General features: G+C 42.4%; 1 protein-coding gene across 4 annotated transcripts in view; it reads right to left on the reverse strand.

Moving 5' to 3' along the window:
• The window catches only part of ITGA7 (integrin subunit alpha 7), a 74542-nt gene that overhangs the window by 26462 nt on the left and 29757 nt on the right, over nt 1-18323 (reverse strand). For 2 of the 4 annotated variants that reach the window (XM_039339012.1, XM_039339014.1), the window contains exons 2-5: nt 11139-11266; nt 9002-9081; nt 7222-7477; nt 6316-6438 (exon numbers count right to left, since the gene is read on the reverse strand). In XM_039339012.1, the coding sequence (XP_039194946.1) occupies nt 6316-6438; nt 7222-7477; nt 9002-9081; nt 11139-11266 (587 nt within the window). Of the gene's footprint in view, nt 1-5757; nt 5878-6315; nt 6439-7221; nt 7478-8979; nt 9082-11138; nt 11267-17590; nt 17758-18323 lie in introns of all 4 variants that reach the window. The other 2 variants (XM_039339015.1, XM_039339013.1) reach the window with 2 other exon arrangements.

Consider the following 18323-nt stretch of genomic DNA (forward strand, 5'->3'; position numbering starts at 1 on the left):
CTTTAGGTTGGGTTTTGGAACCTGAGCCTCGGTGTTGCGCAAGTGGTAATTTACTCTATATGGTGGAATTGGTTGGAGAACTGAAGATACCTCTTCTCCTTTACAACTATTTTCCCTAATCCTTTGTGGCACAGGGCTCTTCCTGGTGGCTGAATTAAATTGTTATCCACCAGCAGAAAAAATATATATCAGTGTCAACAGTGCTTCTCCCCTGTTTATGCCATAGTAATAAGACTCCCATCTTTGGGAGCCACACATTAAGGAAAGGGATTGTCAGATTTCCCTAGTTTTGTCTCCCTTCCCACCACGTATGCCAGAATGCATCCATCATAAAGACTGTTTGGGAAGAGGAGGGAAATCAATACTTTAAAACTAGAACAGCAGGAAACACAAGATCCTAAAGACCAGGAAGGGAAAAAAGAAGTTGCTTTCATGCTTAACCGGGGCCAGGGGAAAAGATAACTTAGAGAAGGAAAATCTCTTTTAAGACAAAAACATTCCATTCTGAAAATGGCAGGCAAACTTCATAGGCTCTGCAGCCTGATTAGAGTCTCTCTTGGCCTTGGTCTGTTGTCATTTCCCACTCCTAAGGGACTGCGTGCATTTTTGGCTTGAGTAACAGCTCTTGATCAGGAATGCAAAGGCTCCTTTAAATACACGCCCTGGTAATCTCCCAGAAGACTTGAGTTTTCTACTCTAAAATCTGAGAGAAAATAGTCTTTTCAGCTAATTCCCAGGGAAAAGCCTGAGATTCTTCTGGAAATGGAACTGTAGGCTCTTGTGGTAATTTGTAAGTCTAGGAATTTCGTTGTAGCATAAAATTTTGTGCCTACAGTCTACTTCATCAGAAGATGATCCCAACAACAGAATATTACATATATATATTCCCATGACTGAGAGAGTTGGATAAGGGAGAAATGGTCGTACTAAATTGGTGACTTTATTAAAAATATAGCGAAAAAATATTACAACAGAAGAGAATATTCTTTGGAATAGTCTTCGGTTCTCTCTAAACTTGGTTGTTTTCTTGCAGACGTTTCATAACCCAACTAGGTAACAGCCTCAGTGCTAGAAGAGAGCAGGGTTTGTCTTTTATCACTGATGATGTTACTTAGTAATTTTCTCTCTGTAGTGAATGGAGGGCAAAAGGGGCCAGAAAATGGGTCCTTCACCCTTGTTTTGGCAGTTCCACCCTAAATCAGACCATAGGCTTCAATTTCAAAACATGTTTTAAATGCCTTTAACTGCAAAGGAGGTGGAATACTGATCAAAATGGCTAATTCCTATTTTACTAGATTCTATATCAATAGTTCACATCAGTTTCTGCTGGATCACCAGGTAGACTGTCCCCAAATCAGTGCCTAAGCTCCATTTGCTCCTAAACTATCACAGAATAAATAATGCCCCAGCAAACTTTTCTTTCTGCTCTATTCCCTTGGAATAGGAATGATGGAGACCCAGGTTTTTTATTTTAGTTTTTTTTAACCCGCCTTTGATTTTATAAATAACTCAAGGCAGCGAACATATCTAACACTCCTTCATCCTATTTTCCCCACAACAGTCTCTCTGTGACTTGGGCTGAGAGAAAATGACTGGTCCAAATTAACCCATCGGTCTTTCATTCATCTTCCTTATTTATTAACATTTTACCATACCACTTCACAGCACTCAGGTTAGTTTCCAACAAATGGCATTAAAGTATCAGTGCTAAAAAATTGCCTCAAATTCTGTTATGAAAAAATGCAGAAATTTATATATCAACTTGGACAGGGCCACTCAAGTCTCAGGGCTGTCAAAGGAAACAAGTAGGCATTTTATATAAAGAGTATCAACTCCAAAAATGCAACAAGAACTTGCATAGGTAATAGTAGTAAAGTTGGAAGGGACCTTGGAGGTCATCTAGTCCAACCCCCTGGTCGGGCAGGAAACCCTACACCATTTCGGACAAATGGCTGTCCAGTCTCTTCTTAAAAACTTCCAGTGTTGGAGCATTTACTGCTTCTGGAGGCAGATGATTAATTGTTCTCACTGTCAGGAAGTTTCTCCTTAGTTCTTTGCTTCTCTCCTTGAAGTTTCCATTGCTTCTTGTCCAAAAATAGGGCATGAGATATTGGAATACTGCTATCATGATAGACAGCAGAATGGCCTCCAGTCCCCTAATCATCTTTGTTGCTCTTCTCTGTACTCTTTCTAGAGTCTCAACATCTTTTTTACATCGTGGTGACCAAAACTGGATGCAGTATTCCAAGTGTGGCCTTACCAAGGCATAAGTGGTATTAATACTTCAGTGATCTTGATTCTATTAAAGCCTAGCATGTTGGGAGCTGCACTATATCTATCTGCAATCTACTATTGATCTCAGATTTGGTCACCTGCACCATCCATTTCCAATCCTTCTGCTCCCATACTGCCAGCTTGTGTCAGTGCCCCATCTGCAGAACAGAGCCCTGGGGCACCCCACTACACACTTCCCTCCATATAATGGTTCCACTCGCTGAGTACAGCATTCCATACTTTTTCTATCCACTACTTTATCAAATGCCTTACTGAAGTCCAAGTAAATTATGTCCAGCATTCCTCTGGGTCAAAGAATGCAATAAGATTTGTCTGGCACTAAAACCAGAGTAATGAGCCTCCTTCTTGGAAAGGAGCCTGATAGAGGATGATTTCAGCAGTCCAAGGACCAGTGTGCACATCTGGTTCCTTGCTTCTAAACTCATCTGGCTGGACAGGTGCTCACATTTTCTTGCCTATCTCCAGATAGGTTGGTCAAAATGCTGAAACCAGAAAACACCCTGAACACCTGTATTTGGCCCTGTATCTTTGCAGAGGTTAACTACCACCCAGAGAGTTCTTTATGCACCATAGAGCTCATTGTGCTAGACTGCTGCTTCTTGTTGTTTTCCTTGAGGTTCATCCAGGAACTAAGCCCTCTCTAAGTTTATTGAAATTAGCTCTCTTGAAGAATTACCAACCATGATCACTTCCTACATGGCCAACACCGTCTGAGTGAGAATTAGATCAAAATGGCTAATCCCCTAGTTCCATTCTCTACTTTTTGGGAGACAAAGTTGTCTGCTAGGTTTGCCAGGAACCTGTTTGATCTTCCACTTGGTGGAGTTTGTCTCCCAGTTGATGTCAGGGTAGCTTTAGCCATTTTCTAAGAAAACAGATTTGGCCCCCTTGAATATTTTTTTCCAAAGGATTGGTATTGATAACAGAGAAGGCTTGATGACCCACATGCTCCAATGATAAATAATACTAGCACATTAAAAATGGGGACCACTATTCTATCTGCAATCAATATCTCAGAGTCACCTGCATCCATTTCCAAGCTCCCATACTGCCCGTCAGTGCACTGCACTAATTAATAAGGACTGCCACATTATACTCATCCACTTGGGAGGAGCAGGTGCACTACTAAAACCAGATTAGCTCCTTCTGGAAAGAGCCAGAGATGATTTACAGCCAAACCTGTGCATTGGTGCTTCTAATCACTGACATCACATGCATCTCCAGCAAAATCTGAAACCAGAAAACACCCTGAACACCTGTATTTGGCCCTGTAAGAGGAATACCACCCAAAGCAGCACTAGAGTCAAGGCTGGTTCCTGGGTTCAAGAACTACTCATCCAGAATTACCAACCTTCTCTACACCAGTTGAGAAGCACCCAGCCTGCCAGCAAGGAGGGGGGATCGAGCAGAGTTAGCCTGGAATCTCTGTTTAACCGCAAAAGGGTTAGGATTCACACACACACACACACACACACACACACACACACACACACACACAAAGTTTCTTGGAGTCTTATCTAATTGTTCCAAGGAAGAGCTACCAGTCTGGGGAGATTCCTCTAATATAAGTAAAAAATAAAGGTGAAGAAATCCCTGAAGACTTTACTCCATTAGTCATTGTGACAATAGGGGAACGGTGTTCATCTATGTTTCAAAGCCGTTAAGCCAGTGAGGTCCCAAGACAATTCTGCGGTCATGTGGCCTATATGACCTCACAGAGTGCTGTTACCTTCCTTCCAAAGTGGCACCTATTTACTTACTTGCATTTGCATGCTTTCAAACTGCTAGGTTGGCCAGAGCTAGGGCGAGGAAGGGAGCTCACCCCATCATGTGATGCTCAGGTCTCAAACCTGGGCTACCGGCTTTCCAGCTGACAAGCCCAGCATCTTAACCCAGAGGTCCCCAACCTTTTGGGCACCAGGGACTGGTTCTGTGAAGAAAGATTTTTCCGCAGACTGCTGAGTGCGTGGTTTTGTGTGCTGCCTGCATCCCATGGATGGGGCTCTGCTTGTTTGTGCAGACCGGTTGCTGGCATACCGTGGCCCAGTACCGTTCCACAGACCACAGGTTGGGGACCCCTGTCTTAACCGCTGAGCAACTGCAGTTATAGGCATTATTGGCAGGACATAATAAAGTAATTAGCTTGAACTCTGCACGTGTGGGTCCGGTTGTTCATGCTTGACACGGCATGTCTCTATATAGCCCCACCTGGCAGCTCAACTCGAGTCAGGAGCAACTGATTAGCAGGTCCCAATCCTGCAGAGACTTCTCACTAGGTCAGGATGCAGTCTCTGGTGTGGCATCTTCACCAGACAGATAAGCATTTTTCACTCTGATCGGTCTGGGAGTGAATGGTAATGTTCAGAGGGCAGAACTATTGTGCCCATATTCCATCCACCTATATAGATTCCATTCATCCTTTCAGAGCTTCTTGTCATGCTTCTCCACCTTGGTAACTCTTGGGTATGATGGCTGAGAGATAGGATCCACAACATCTGGAAATTATCAAGCTGGGAAGACTGCATCTTCCAAATGATTGTATCCAAGGAAGTCCACAGGGGGGAGGGCAGGTGTCAGAAAAGTTAAGATGGCAGCCACAACTATGAGAATTAAGTCCTGCCCTTTTTTACATGCAGTGCATATATGGAATATGTAAAAAAGGGGGTGGGCCTTCCCACAGTTATAGCTGCTATCTTGACTTTTTTTTTACTCTTCCATGAGTATTCCCAATTACATCCTTCTTTCCCACACACATCTTGTCACATTCCTGATTCTTTCACAACTCATATGCACTTACACACACAATGCCAAAGGCTAGCAAAACTCTGACACAGTTCAGACTAAAGCATATGACTGCGACATACAATGGAAGCATGCAAATGTAGATATGTATTATAATGTATTTTGAGCCCAGAGGTTTATGCTCTTTGAACTGCAGAATATGCAATATGCCTTTGGAAGCATACCAAAATGATGCGGCATTTCTCTACTACCTTAACTGTTTTCCAACATAAATTTAAAAAAAAAAACCTTCCATTTTTTTAGCTATGATATTCTTGATGTCCAGGTTAGTGGTGCTAATCCCTATCGAAAAAGGCTGCGTTGAGAGAACTGAACAGTCATTATTAAGCTATTTACTGAACTGCTTTTCCCAGGTCCCCTATTCTAGCCATATGCCCTGTTACAGCAGCCTGTTTAAAAAAAAAATAACATGATCAGATCCCTGTTCTCTTAGAGCCCAGCGGGAGCCAGGAATGACGCCCTCTGCTGGTTGACAGTAGCAGGACTTGAGAATTTGAATGCTCAAATTGGGGGAGGAATTAGGGGAGACAGAGAACGGGGGAATGACAAAACACAACAGAAGGGGAAAACAACAGAAACTAGCTAAAAAAATAATAGTGGGGAGGAAGAGGTGGCAAGAGGCAGAAATCACGGAGACGGGCACACCAACACCTTACAAACCTAAGTAGCTATTCTGGGCTACGTCTCCAACAGTCCCGGGGACCCGTTCGCTGGTATCTGGCGTTTTATAGACCAACTGATCAGGGTCTGAGCTATCAATGTTTGTCACAAACAATATCCCTGCAAGGCCAACGGAAGGAGAGAGAGAGAGAGAGAGAGGAGAGAGATGGTTAGCGGTATGAGAAAGTTTGGCGCCCAGGCAGGGAAACACCACAGAGCATTGGGCAGGAGTCGGGAGACTTGCAGGGCTTGGGCTGTGCTCACAAATTATCGCCTGGTTGGGCCCCAGTTATGACCCAGGGCACATACAGTTGCTGATCAAGCCATTCTGCTTCCCGGATATTAACTGCCCAGGTCAAAAGAACGAGATAGCAGCTTGTTACAAATGAAATTTACTCTTCCAATCAAGAACTCCGCTCATGAGGTTGGGATGATGTTTATTGGTCAGTCTTCAGTTTTCCCCAGGTGAATTTTTAGCTTCCCACCCCCAACACCCTGCCCTGTGATGGCCTGTCTGGTTGCTCTGTAGTGTTTGGCCTGCTGGGCACAACCCCGTACCGAGGTAGCTGTGAGCTGGCAAGGGGATGAGCGAGGGGTCCTGGTCCTTTTCTCCCCCGGCTTCATACGGCCCATCGTCGTAGTGACTGAAATCCAAGACACTCAGCTCTGCCCGTATGGTCCCTGCCAAACCAAACACCTGTTAATGATGGGCAGAGTGAGTGAGACATTGGAGAAAATGTCCAGTCTTGCAGGATAGATAGGAAAGCAAGGATGTTGCTCAGATTTGCCCTTCTGTAGGAGTAACTGAAGAGGCAACGACTTGTTATCAAATCTATAGGGAGGATCTTGGCAGAGGCTTAAAAATAGGATGCCCTCTAATCTAGAATAATGCTGGGAACAAAGAGCAGAAGACACAGCAAACATTTCCTAGGGACACAAGCCCTAGATTTGCTTGTCATAAGTCCATTGGTCCCATGAAATATCCTGGGACTTAGCTTGTCTTTGCAGGCAGCTGTGTTGTGCTGTGCTGTGCTGTGCTGTGCTGTGGTGATTGGGCCCATGATCTGTACTTTCCGGCACAGAAGAATTCTCCTGCCGGTACTGGTCATGTTGGGAAGGTCCTATCCTTCAGAGGCAATGTGTTAGATTTGAAAACCCTCCACGCAATCCCTGGTATCTCCCTGTAGGATTGGAGGGTTAGAAGATACACCCATCCAGTGCCTTTCAGTGCAGAAACTACGGACATCCCCTCCCCCTCCATGGGCTTCCTATAAGTCACTTAGGAGGACATATTCCCAGATTTGGATACCAATTGATGAGGGCATAAATGGTACCCGCAGCCATTCATTTGGGGAAGAATATTTGCAGCTTCAAATGGGGGTATGCTATGACTGAGCTGCTTGCCAAGATGTGGGTTAGGACTACCTGACTTAATAGTATTCTTTGTTAAAAGCAAAGGCTTACCCTTCCAGTTGTATGTGCCAGGAGCCCCAAAAAGGATGTAATGCCTATCTGCAGTGAAGCCCGTGGCTATTCCCTGCTGGCAGTAACCAAAGCGTTCGTGCCCCTGTTCACGCCCTTGACAGAATTTCCACTCGCCACCATCCAGTTCATCGGCCACCTGCAGCCCTTCGCTGAGTACATAACAACGGCCAATCACGTGCCTCGTCTCCAGAGACTCATTCACACGATTCCGGGCTTCATACAAGTGAGCGCAGGTCTGGGATTCATGGGAGGAGAAAAAAGACAGGACAGAGAGAGTTAGAAAGTATGCTGCCTCTAGAATCTCTGCACAAACATTAGTAATAAAAGGGCTGTAGTCTTGTCAAAGGTTAATGTAGAAGATTTCATGGACTTCCCTGGAGTGTACCATTTCAGGCTGTGAGTGGTGTTTGGACCATAAGCCTCTCTTTCGTAGTGCCTAAGCCAAGGGTAGGCAGCCTTGGCTCTTTTATGACTCGTGGACTTCAACTCCCAGAATTCCTGAACCAGCCATGCTGCCTAACCCTGGCCTAAGCAATAGGGAAGAGTTTTAACCATGGTTTTAATTATCCTTGCTGAGGTAACATTATCTAGAGGTAGGGAAGCTCCAAGCAAGGCATGGTAATTATCAAATAATAGCCAAATTATGAATTATAGATTTAAATATATATGAAAACATGCACAAAACAGATAACAGCGATAATTCCAAGACATTTAAACATTTTGACAAGTTGACAAGGTCTAACACTCACATTGAGATTGCTTCAGTGATGAAAAAGCTAATATTATTTTAATTGATGGATGGATGGATGGATAGATAGAAACACAAATAAAAAGCACTAGTAAATTGCATTTTCTTTTCCTACAATTGCTCAGGAGGTCCAAGGTATCACATACACCTTAGCCCACACATCATGACTAGAATAGTGTGTATTGTATATTCAGACCCACTTCATGGACATCATTAGTGAAGTACGTGTGACAAATTTGTCACTTTGTGACTGGATTTAAACATGAATACAACTATATAATGCTTGAAAAATGTGCTCTACAAACCACGGTTCTTGCAATCAACAGATGGAGCTAAAAGCTGAAATCTGTAAGTCAGATCTTCTTTACCAGTGAAGATGGAGTTATTTATTTATTTATTTATTTATTTATGAGACTTATATACCGCTTTACATGCAAGCACTCTCTAAGCGGTATACACTAGTAAGCAATGTATATATATATTTACATTGCCCCCAACAATCTGGGTCCTCATTTTACCTACCCCGGAAGGATGGAAGGCTGAGTCAACCTTGAGCCGGTGAGATTTGAACCACTGACCTACTGAACACAGTCAGCTAAAGTGGCCTGCAGTACTGCACTCTAACTGCTGCGCCACCTCGGCTACCACAAAGTAGCCATCCCAAACTTTTATGTAGAAAAACATAATCCAAAGAGGATTTGGGAAGAGTGTCTTTGGTTTCCCCTATGTTTTATGGATTTTATTTGTGTGAACACAGCAAATAAAAGCTTTCTTTCTAATTTTATCTTCCCCAACTTCACTCTTCACCATCACAACCCATTCTTCAGGTTTTTCCATTACCCTCATGACTTAGCTGTAATAGCTCCCTAAGTCTGTTTCCTCATAGCTGAGCATGCTACCTCTTCATAAACTCAGATTTATGCAATTTAGCTGGACCCTGTTAGATTACTTGGCCAGAACCAAAGAGGTTAAACAGAATGACCACCCACCCATCCAGTCATGGCCACTGACCACAATCTTTCCTCCGGGGCCTTGGCTGTTGACAGTAACACCCAGCCACTGGTTCTCCTTGCTCTCCTTCTTCAAATCAACTGCAAAGTGGGAAGGAAATGGAGAGATATTAAGTAAGGAAGACTATTTAATCCTCTGTTACTGTGAGGCAGAGGACCTTTTCTTTGTTATATATGGTACAACAAATCCCAACAAATAAAGGAATGTCTAAGGCACAGAAAGACAGTTGCATTAAAATGATTTTTTAATCTATGAGCTGGCAAAAAAAAACATGATAGCTTAAATTGCCAAAATGGCCAAGAAGGGCAGGTCCAAGTGACCAGAGAGGCCTTTCTTGAGCAATCAGTAGGACCTAGACAGGTCTCACTTTGACTGCATCAGCAACTACATCATCAATGAAGTATGATATATTGCATCCACAGCAAAAAGATAAAAGGAAAAGCACTATCTTAAATCTGGAAGAAGAGTAAAAAAACTAAACTGCAGCATGTTTGTGCCACGTTTAGGAAGACATGTAGATATAACCTTAGGATCAAATTAAACTGATTATGCAGCATTTTTCCTTTAGTTCTTCCTTGAAAAAAAAACTATACACACACACACATAGAGCACTACCCATTAAACAATCTCAATTTCTTTAATTGATAGTAGCTGTGTGGCTCTGATTTCGATCACAATTACAGAAATGGGGCTTTAACTATCTTCTGTATCTGATTCCATCTATTATTAGCTAGAGAGAGGGAAATATCTGTAAGTATCTGTTCTTCCATGAGTTCTAAGCACTTTAAGAGGAGCAATTTAGGCCATGTCTGCAGCATGGGATAAAAAGTTAATCTCCCTCCCAGCCTCCTTGCTCCACTTCAAATTACACCTGCACAGACAACAGCAAAGGCTCCCCTTTATCACTGCAGGGAAATGTGCCCTTTTGGGAACATTTCTGACAATGCAATTAGAAATCAGAATGAGGCAGTAGGACAGGATTCTATGCTGGAAAATTGTCCAGTCAGGACCAATCAGCAGCTCCATGATCATTCTCATAAATGCCTCATAAATAACACAGGTCAGCAAGGAATTGCTCCCAGATCACATACTGAATCTAATGCAGATGAACTTTTTTTTTTTTTAAAGAAATGCAAATTGTCAGGATGAAATCATGCTCTGGAAATCACATATTTTAACTTTAGCTTCCTATCAGAGGCATTCATGGGCAGAGAAAGGGGGGTTACTAAGAAATCAAGAGGGCCTTTTCTACATGAGTCATGATTTCATACAAAAAGGGTGAAGCTTGTATCATGATGATGAGATCCCGCTTTTGTCATTTTTATAAAAGCTTTCAATCCTGCAAATGGCCCTGCCCCCCCCCTGATAATAGTCTCCTGATGTGTTGATCCCACTTTCCCAACACCTAGGTCAGGGGTAGGCAACCTTGGCTCTTTTGTGACTGGTGGACTTCAACTCCCAGAATTCCTGAGCCAGCCACACTGAGGGGAAAGGGAGAGGTTTCCAAGCTGAGCCATGGTGGCTCAGGAATTCTGGGAGTTGAAGTCCACGAGTCATAAAAGAACCAAGGTTGACTACCCCGGACCTAGGTAGATGGCCAAAGGAATTGAAATCCAATATGTTTAGAAGACACTAGCTGGCAAAGTGTTTTCTAGCGGCCAGCAACTGGCACCTTCTGCACGTTTAACATTTTATTATCAAGTGTTTTGGGCCACAGGTTCTGCACTGACTGAAAAAATTTCTACGCTTAGCCTTGTGTAAACTCAGGAGGAGTCACAGATGGGTTCAGTACAACTTGCCATAGCCAACTCTGTGTGACCATCTTGCCGTGGCCATCTCATCGAAGCCGGCTCACCCCAGCCATCTCATTGCGCCAATCCGGTGCAGCCATCTCATCACAAGGTTGTCTTGCCAATCTGGGTTGTCTGCGATCAGAATCAGACAACTAGCCATAGCCAACTCACTGCGGCCATCTCACCCGCCACAGCAAGTTAGCTACATGGCAAGGTTGTCCCCTTCTGATCTCAGACAACCCTGATTCCCGTTTGAGTCTGATCCAAATCACACAACAAGGAATGTTGTTGTGTGGAAGGAAGGGTTCATTTTTTCACTCCAGTTTAACCCTACTGTTGCATACCTCCCTCATCGATGGGCACACGCACACAGTCCTTAGTTTCATAGGTCAAAGGACAGGCATATAAGCCACCAGTTCTTTGGGCCTGTTGATCCGGCAGAGCAGTAGCCTGTGGTGCTCCCACCAACAGCCTGAAAGAAATGGAGAAGAAAGTTAGAGGAACTGAAAGAAGATGGGAAGGAACAAAGAAGGGAAGACAGGTGAGGGGGCCATCAGACATGTGGGCTTTTTACTGCCTGTACTGCATCTGGACAGCTGTGGCATGCTAAGTGAAGCAATTGATTTTTCAACCAGGCCTTTTTTTCCCCCAAATTTTATTTATAATACAATTAAAAGAAACATTGGATATAACGTGACATTCCAGTATATACATTCTTATCAAATTATTCCACATTTTACAATCGATTCTTCATCTCTGAATATACATCTAAATTTTATATACAATACTTAACCTATTTCTATATTTGCTAACCTAAAATTACATATATTTCTATCTTAACGCTAGCCTATAATCCCAACCGTCCTCCTCGAATCCCTCCAGCAGTAAAATTTATCCCGGTTTCGAAATAAACTGATCTACATTTGTCTTTCAATACCATATTTTACAGTCATGGTTTCAGTATTTACAAATAGTGGATAGGTGGACTTTAGATAAGAAAGTTGGAATAACATTGGAGATGAAAATTTGGTAATTCAGATTAAAGATCAGAATAAGGCTCACATAAAAAGAATTTATAATGTGTTAATAGAATTGGATTCGGAAATGGAATTGGTTAAAGACTGTATGGTTAAATGGGCTCAGAATATCCAGGAACCAATCCCATTGGATTTAGGGGAGATGATTTGAATTAGAAATGTTAAATTTACACAGGCTCAAAACTTAAGAGAAAATTTTTATAAAATGTTTTATAGGTGGCATTTGGATCCTAAAAAGTTGTCTTGTATGTATCCTAATCTACAGCCTAAATGTTGGAGATGTGGTAGTTCTGATGCAACTTATTTTCATTTTTGGTGGACTTGTAAAAATATTAAGGCTTTTTGGATTATGATTTGGTGGAACATTCAAAATATTTTTAAAAGGAAGATAAAATTTACTCCTCAACTATTTTTATTAGGGATTTTTGAGGATTTTGATGTCAAAGAAACTATTTTAATGTTGAATTTAATTACAGCAGCAAGGCTATTGATAGGTCAGTATTGGAAGAAAGATTCGTTGCCTACAATAGAAGATTGGACACTTAAGGTTTCTAATTTAGCAGAAATGGCTAAAATTTCTGTTTATTTAAAGGATCATACACAAGAAAGATATATTATGGTATGGAGAAGATGGATAGATTATATTCAGATTAAATATGAAACTAAAAAGTTCCATTTATTTTATGATTAAATTTTAATATAATAAGTATTATTAATAGTATTTTATAATTGGAATTATTTAGTTTATTTACTGTTATTGTGGTTTTTTATAATAATTGTTTAAAAATGAATTTGTTTATAATATGTTATTAAGGTTCAAAGGGAGTTAAGGGTTAAGTATGAATTTAGTTGTTGTATAAATTGTTAAATTTAATTAGATTATGTTTAACATATTTGTTCAATTTAATTAGATTATATTTAATATGTTTGTAATAACCCTGTACTTGGCTCTGGGAAGTGGGGGGGGGGTAGGAGGGTGGGGATGGGTGGGTTAGTGGGTTTATTCTGTTAATTGTTAATAAAACTTTTTAAATAAAAAAATACCATTGTGAGCCTGTCCATTTCCACACATGATAATATTTTATATAGTGTCTCTTCCTCTATGGGAATTTCTTTGCTCTTCCATTTTTGCGCGAATGCTAGCCTAGCTGCAGTCAAGATATGTAACAGCAAACAGCCTTTTGTTGAATGTGGGCTAGCATTTTGATCCTGGCAGTCCTTTTGTCTCATAAAATGGTTTCTTAAACCTCTTATAATTTTTGCCGAGTATCTTCTTCACGGTTTTATTCTTTGCATCTTGTATCCTATTGCACTGGATTATTTTTAATAACGAAAGACAGATAGTCAGTTGTATAAACAAACTAAAGTTTTGGTTTTGGTTTTTAAGGGGGGGGGAGGAAGTACTGCATAATGGAAACAGATTAATGTAAAAAGAAGCACTGAATAAAAGGAGAAAACGGAGCACCGAAACTAAAGGAAAGCCGGATTGAAGGAAAATAAGGGAAATGTTGAATTACAGTAAAAAAAAAATGAATTGATGTACAGAAGGAGGAATTGTTACTGTGATGGATGCGAAGATGTGAGAGAGGGAAACAAAGAGGGCTGACTGAGCATACTTGAGAACTAGATTCCTGCTGAGCTGGCAAAAGCTGCTGGTCTCCTTTCCCCTTCACTCTAAGCCACTGCGACCTTGAGTATTCCCCCTTCTGACATTAATGTGCGTTCTGAAAAGATCAATTATTTAAAGAGAGAATAAATTCTATCCTAGGCATTTTTGCCAGGAGTCCATATAGAGAGAGAAGGAGGCAGTGAACAGCTGGGTGGGGGAAGAGTATTCATACTCTTTTTGCCTCAAGCAGATGCAGGGCCCACTTCAGCTCCTGACCACATGTCACCTGTTCCTGCATCTCTATCACAGCTGTCCTTTCCCTCCAGCAATCGGAATTCCTAGTGAGAGACATGATGTCACTTGGAGCAGCCCACAACCCATTTCACGCTTGCATTCCTGACCAAAACAGCTGTATTTTTGCTCGTAGTCTACCAATTCCCAAGACAAAATTTCACCCACAAAGGTTTCCCAAGCTGAATCACATTTGCAGAATCCCTTTCTTTTCTAAACGATTACGTTTCATCTTGCTATTTGTTTTTTCAGGCTGGGTTCACACATTTGTGTTAAGCCACAATGATGTGGCAGGCTGGTTTGTGATTTAGCGTGTTGGGTTGATGCCGCCATTCAATAAAATATGGATAAGCTACCCTTGATCCTGTTTGTGTGTCAGACTTAAATGAGGAGAATCAGAATGCTGCAGGAGATGGGTAAAAGGAGTTAGATATTAACCCGGGTCCCAGCTGGATCATCAGAATATGAGAGTTGATGGAGGCTTAATCCTCTTGTCTGACTGCTGAAACAAAGTCAAAATCTTAGCCAGCTCTTGAAGAATAGAGTTTCATAGTCTTTCCTTTCTCTTCTACATTTTTGCTCCCCTTTTCGCACACAAAAAAATTAGGTTTAGGTGAATAATCTCTTTCTATAGCGAGGTTCAACCTACTTGGCCCATTGCAGATTTTTAACCATCCCTCACCGCCACCCTGAGTGAAAACGATAGCTTCCCAGTTTCCTTTCCAGCAAGTGGGAGGATTTTAAAATGGCCATGTCCCTTCTTTTACCAAGATATTGGTAATGCCGCAGCTGTTTCCACACAGGATTAAGTCACTTCCCTAGGGAGTGGGTAATTTGGAAAGCCTGACACATTAAACCAACACATTAGCTCCAGTGGTGGATTCAGCCAGTTCGCACCAGTTCGGCAAAACTGGTAGCTAATTTTTTGTTGCCCAGGCCCAGAATGGACTTCCGGAAGCGGCATCCACAGAGAAACGGTTGTTCACGTATCTAAATCCCACTACTGATTAGCTCTAATCACAGCACATTGGTTTTGTTTGCTCAAAGCAAGTTTCCTCTTCTCTTCCCAAAATGTCCACATGATTGCAAAGCACAACAGATAAAGGCTAAATACAAGTTGCAAAACCGCCGATGAAACTATCACACATTTTTGTCAATTTTAGGCTTTGTTTTTCTTTTTCCCTAATCCTGACTGGTTGCAATGCCATTTTGGATAAATGTGATGGAGGATGCCAGCGGATTGTGTACGCTTGGCCAGAGCCTTTGCATTTGACCCTTCAGGTAAAATCTCCATAGGGAGCACTTTGGCTCAGTGGCAGGCAATATAGGAATCAATGAGATCTTTAGATTTTGAGATCTAAAACAAAATCTCTCTAGCCCTTATTTTATATTCGTTTTAGAGCAGGGCTTTTCAACCAGTGGTACGGGTACCACCTGTGGTACATTGGCACCTGGCAGGTGGTTCACGACCATCCTAGAAAAGTGGTAGCGGGGGAGGGGAAAAAGCTGAACTGGTGGCAGCACCGCACAAGCCTGAGCGAGAGATGGCTGGAGCTGCAGGGCTGTTGCTTCTTCGGGGCTGTCAGGGCTCAGTGGAAGCACCAGGATCAGCGCCAGGCTTTAGCTGGAGCTCGGCGCTGATTCCGGTGCTTCTGCTGAGCCCTGAAGAAGCAACATCAGCTGGAAAGCAGCACTGATCCTGACACTTCTGCTGAGCCCAGAAGAAGCACCAATCAGCTGCAATGTTGCAGCATCTCCAGGGTCTTGTGATTTACATTCAGATGCTTGGCAACCGATTCATATTTATGACGGTCACAGTGTCCCAGGGTCATGTGAAGTGACTAAAACCTGCTGCAACCACCCAGCAGACGGGGGGAATAAAAACCAAACACCCCCCCCATCCCACCCCCGCTGCCAATCCTCAACAGAAATGCTCACAACAATGAAAACCTCAGACAGGAGGAAGAGTGTGGCCGGGCGGACAGGCAAGTGTCTTGCTCGGCTGTGGCTTGGGAGGCACTTTTTTCAGTACCATTGTAACTTCGGACAGTCACTAAGCAAATTGTTGTAAGTCGAGGACTATCTGTACTTTATAACTTTTTCCTTTTTTTTGTCATCAAGTTTTTGACACCTCGCCAGGCGACTGGTGGTACTCGGATGTTGCCATATGCTAAATGTGGTACAATGGGTGAAAAGGTTGAAAAGCCCTGTTTTAGAGAATATGCACATATCTCTAGAGTGACAGGAATTCTGCAGAAGTCCCAAGGAGAAACAATAAAACCAGCCGTAGCTTTCCCTGCACAATTATGCACGTACCACACAGAAGTGCCCACAAATCTCAGAAACATCTCAAATTTGTTCTCTGCAAAAAGAGTAAACCCACAGAATCCCTTTTCTTTTCCCTATAATGCTGCTAGCTGAACTGGCCATTCACCACAGAGGTACAGTAGACAGAAGAAGGCCCATTGCATGGACATTCATATGGGTTCATTTAATAAACTGGAGGTCACTGAATGAAAGAGAAAATAATTGCAGGGGGGAAGAAAGTTATCGCTCGTATCAGTTACGTTTCAAAAAGCCCAGCTTTGCAATGTTGTGGTCATTTCAAAATCAGAAATGGAAAGACAGCTTTTTTAATTTGAAAAAAAAAAGGCCACGAAGAACCCTTGACATAACGTGAATCTGCATGGTAGTAGCGTGGCTTCCCACTACCACCACTTTTATAATCCCTCAAAGTTCATTGTCAAATCTGCCACCCTCCCAATGCTGAGAACATGGGGCAAAAGTCATTGCTTCCAGCCCAAGCTGCTACAAGTTGTACAGTAACAAATATCCCCCCCCCCACCCAGTCCCATTCCAGCCAGAAGGAAATAAACCCCCTCTTTCCCATGTAAATTTATTTACTCAGTAGCAAAAAAGCCCAGGCAGTTCCTTTGAAGGGGAAGTTGAAAAGTCATCAAGCCACCTTTCTCCCAGAAACCTGAAGCTTAGGAACCATGAGGCAGGAATGGTTGCAAATGCAAAAATGGGCCAGAGTCATGCATTTTTTAAAAAAATAAAATAACTAGTTTTACTGTAATTGAGCCAGAATTGAACTGGCTGCATTCTCTCTTACAGTTGACTAGAAATCCAGAGCTGCTTTTAAACTGGTGCCCTGTTCTCATGTGCATAAGTCTGGGGCAACCCTGACTTGTAAAACACATGACAGAAGCCACACGGTTTACCTACTTTCATCCAGCATTAGGACAAAGGTATGAAGCTGGGGTTTGCGCTGTGATGTCATGATGTGCATTTCATCATTTTTGCATCCTTATAGTTCATACCAAATGCCTATGTTTGTGTGGAAATGTCTTTAAGCAGACCAGGGAAAAAGTTACATAACCTAGAATAGTGGTTCTCAACCTTTTTAATGCCGCGACCCCCAACTGGTCATAACTCAAGGATTACTCAACCAGTCGTAAGTCGAGGACTACTCAACTGGTGCAGCACCGTTTGCAGAATGGGACTTTTGGCGGGCTCAGCAGGGCAGAGACAGCCTGGACAATTCCTATTGGCTTTTGAAAGCCAATAGAATTAGACTCTATTCAAGAGAGTCTATTCTATTGGCTTTCAAAAGCCAATAGAATAAAAGGGAGTAGCACAGCTAAGGAAAAAGGGGGGGGAAAATGGCGGACTGCGTTGTTTGGCGACCCCCGTGAAATGGTCGTTCGACCCCAAATGGGGTCCCGACCCACAGGTTGAGAACCACTGACCTAGAAGATCTTCCTTTGTATCATGCAGTATTAATGACTAGGGCTAGGAAAGACAGTCAGCTTAAACTTTGGTGAATACATAGATGGAGAAAGGAGGGAGGACTCACAATAGATCTGGAGCATGAGAAAGTGAAAGGAATCCTTTTTGCTTAATGATTGTGTTGAAGGAAAAGTCTTCATCATGGTTCAGTCCAAGCCGGGAATAAACAACATGGCGACTGCTTTAGAAAGAAGGTTGCAGTTTATTGAAGAGGCGAGCCAGACAAGAAGATGGCTGTGGAAGAAAAGAGAGCAAGCACATATAGGGAGTGGGTTTTTATACCCTCTGGAGCCTTTTGAGTTGTTTCCTGTTCCTGTTTGAGGTTTTGTATTTCCTGTGTCATGTATTTTGACCTGTGTTCCTTTGGCATCTGTGAGTTAATCCTATTATGTCCTGTCTTAGAGTTTGGATGAGGTATGTAGATTTTAGGTCTCTTTATCTTCTTAATCTTCTAGCTTCAACCTTTCTGTATGATTTACATCTGCATTTGTACAGAGCTGGTTTCTGCTTGGGGGAGGGAGACTTGGGGCTATTAAGAAAAACTGGGCATGCTTTTCTGCCTCTTTAAGATCCTTTGAGGAAACATATTTTTCTGACCTTTTAATATTTCCTTCTCTGGGGGGCTGACTTCCCACAACTGCTTAGAAGCAAGCCTCATTAACATCAATGGGGTAGTGTAGTCAACCCAAATTTCCCTCCCCACTTGCGAGACTGATCCTCTGACAAGGGATATGTCCAAATCAAGACTTACTTGAATTGAATTTCCAGGCCAATTATCCTCTGATTTAGCCTAATGCTAA

The sequence above is a fragment of the Crotalus tigris genome, unplaced genomic scaffold (assembly GCF_016545835.1).
Source record: "Crotalus tigris isolate CLP2741 ecotype Arizona unplaced genomic scaffold, ASM1654583v1 scf7180000017726.370058, whole genome shotgun sequence".
NCBI lineage: Eukaryota > Metazoa > Chordata > Lepidosauria > Squamata > Viperidae > Crotalus > Crotalus tigris.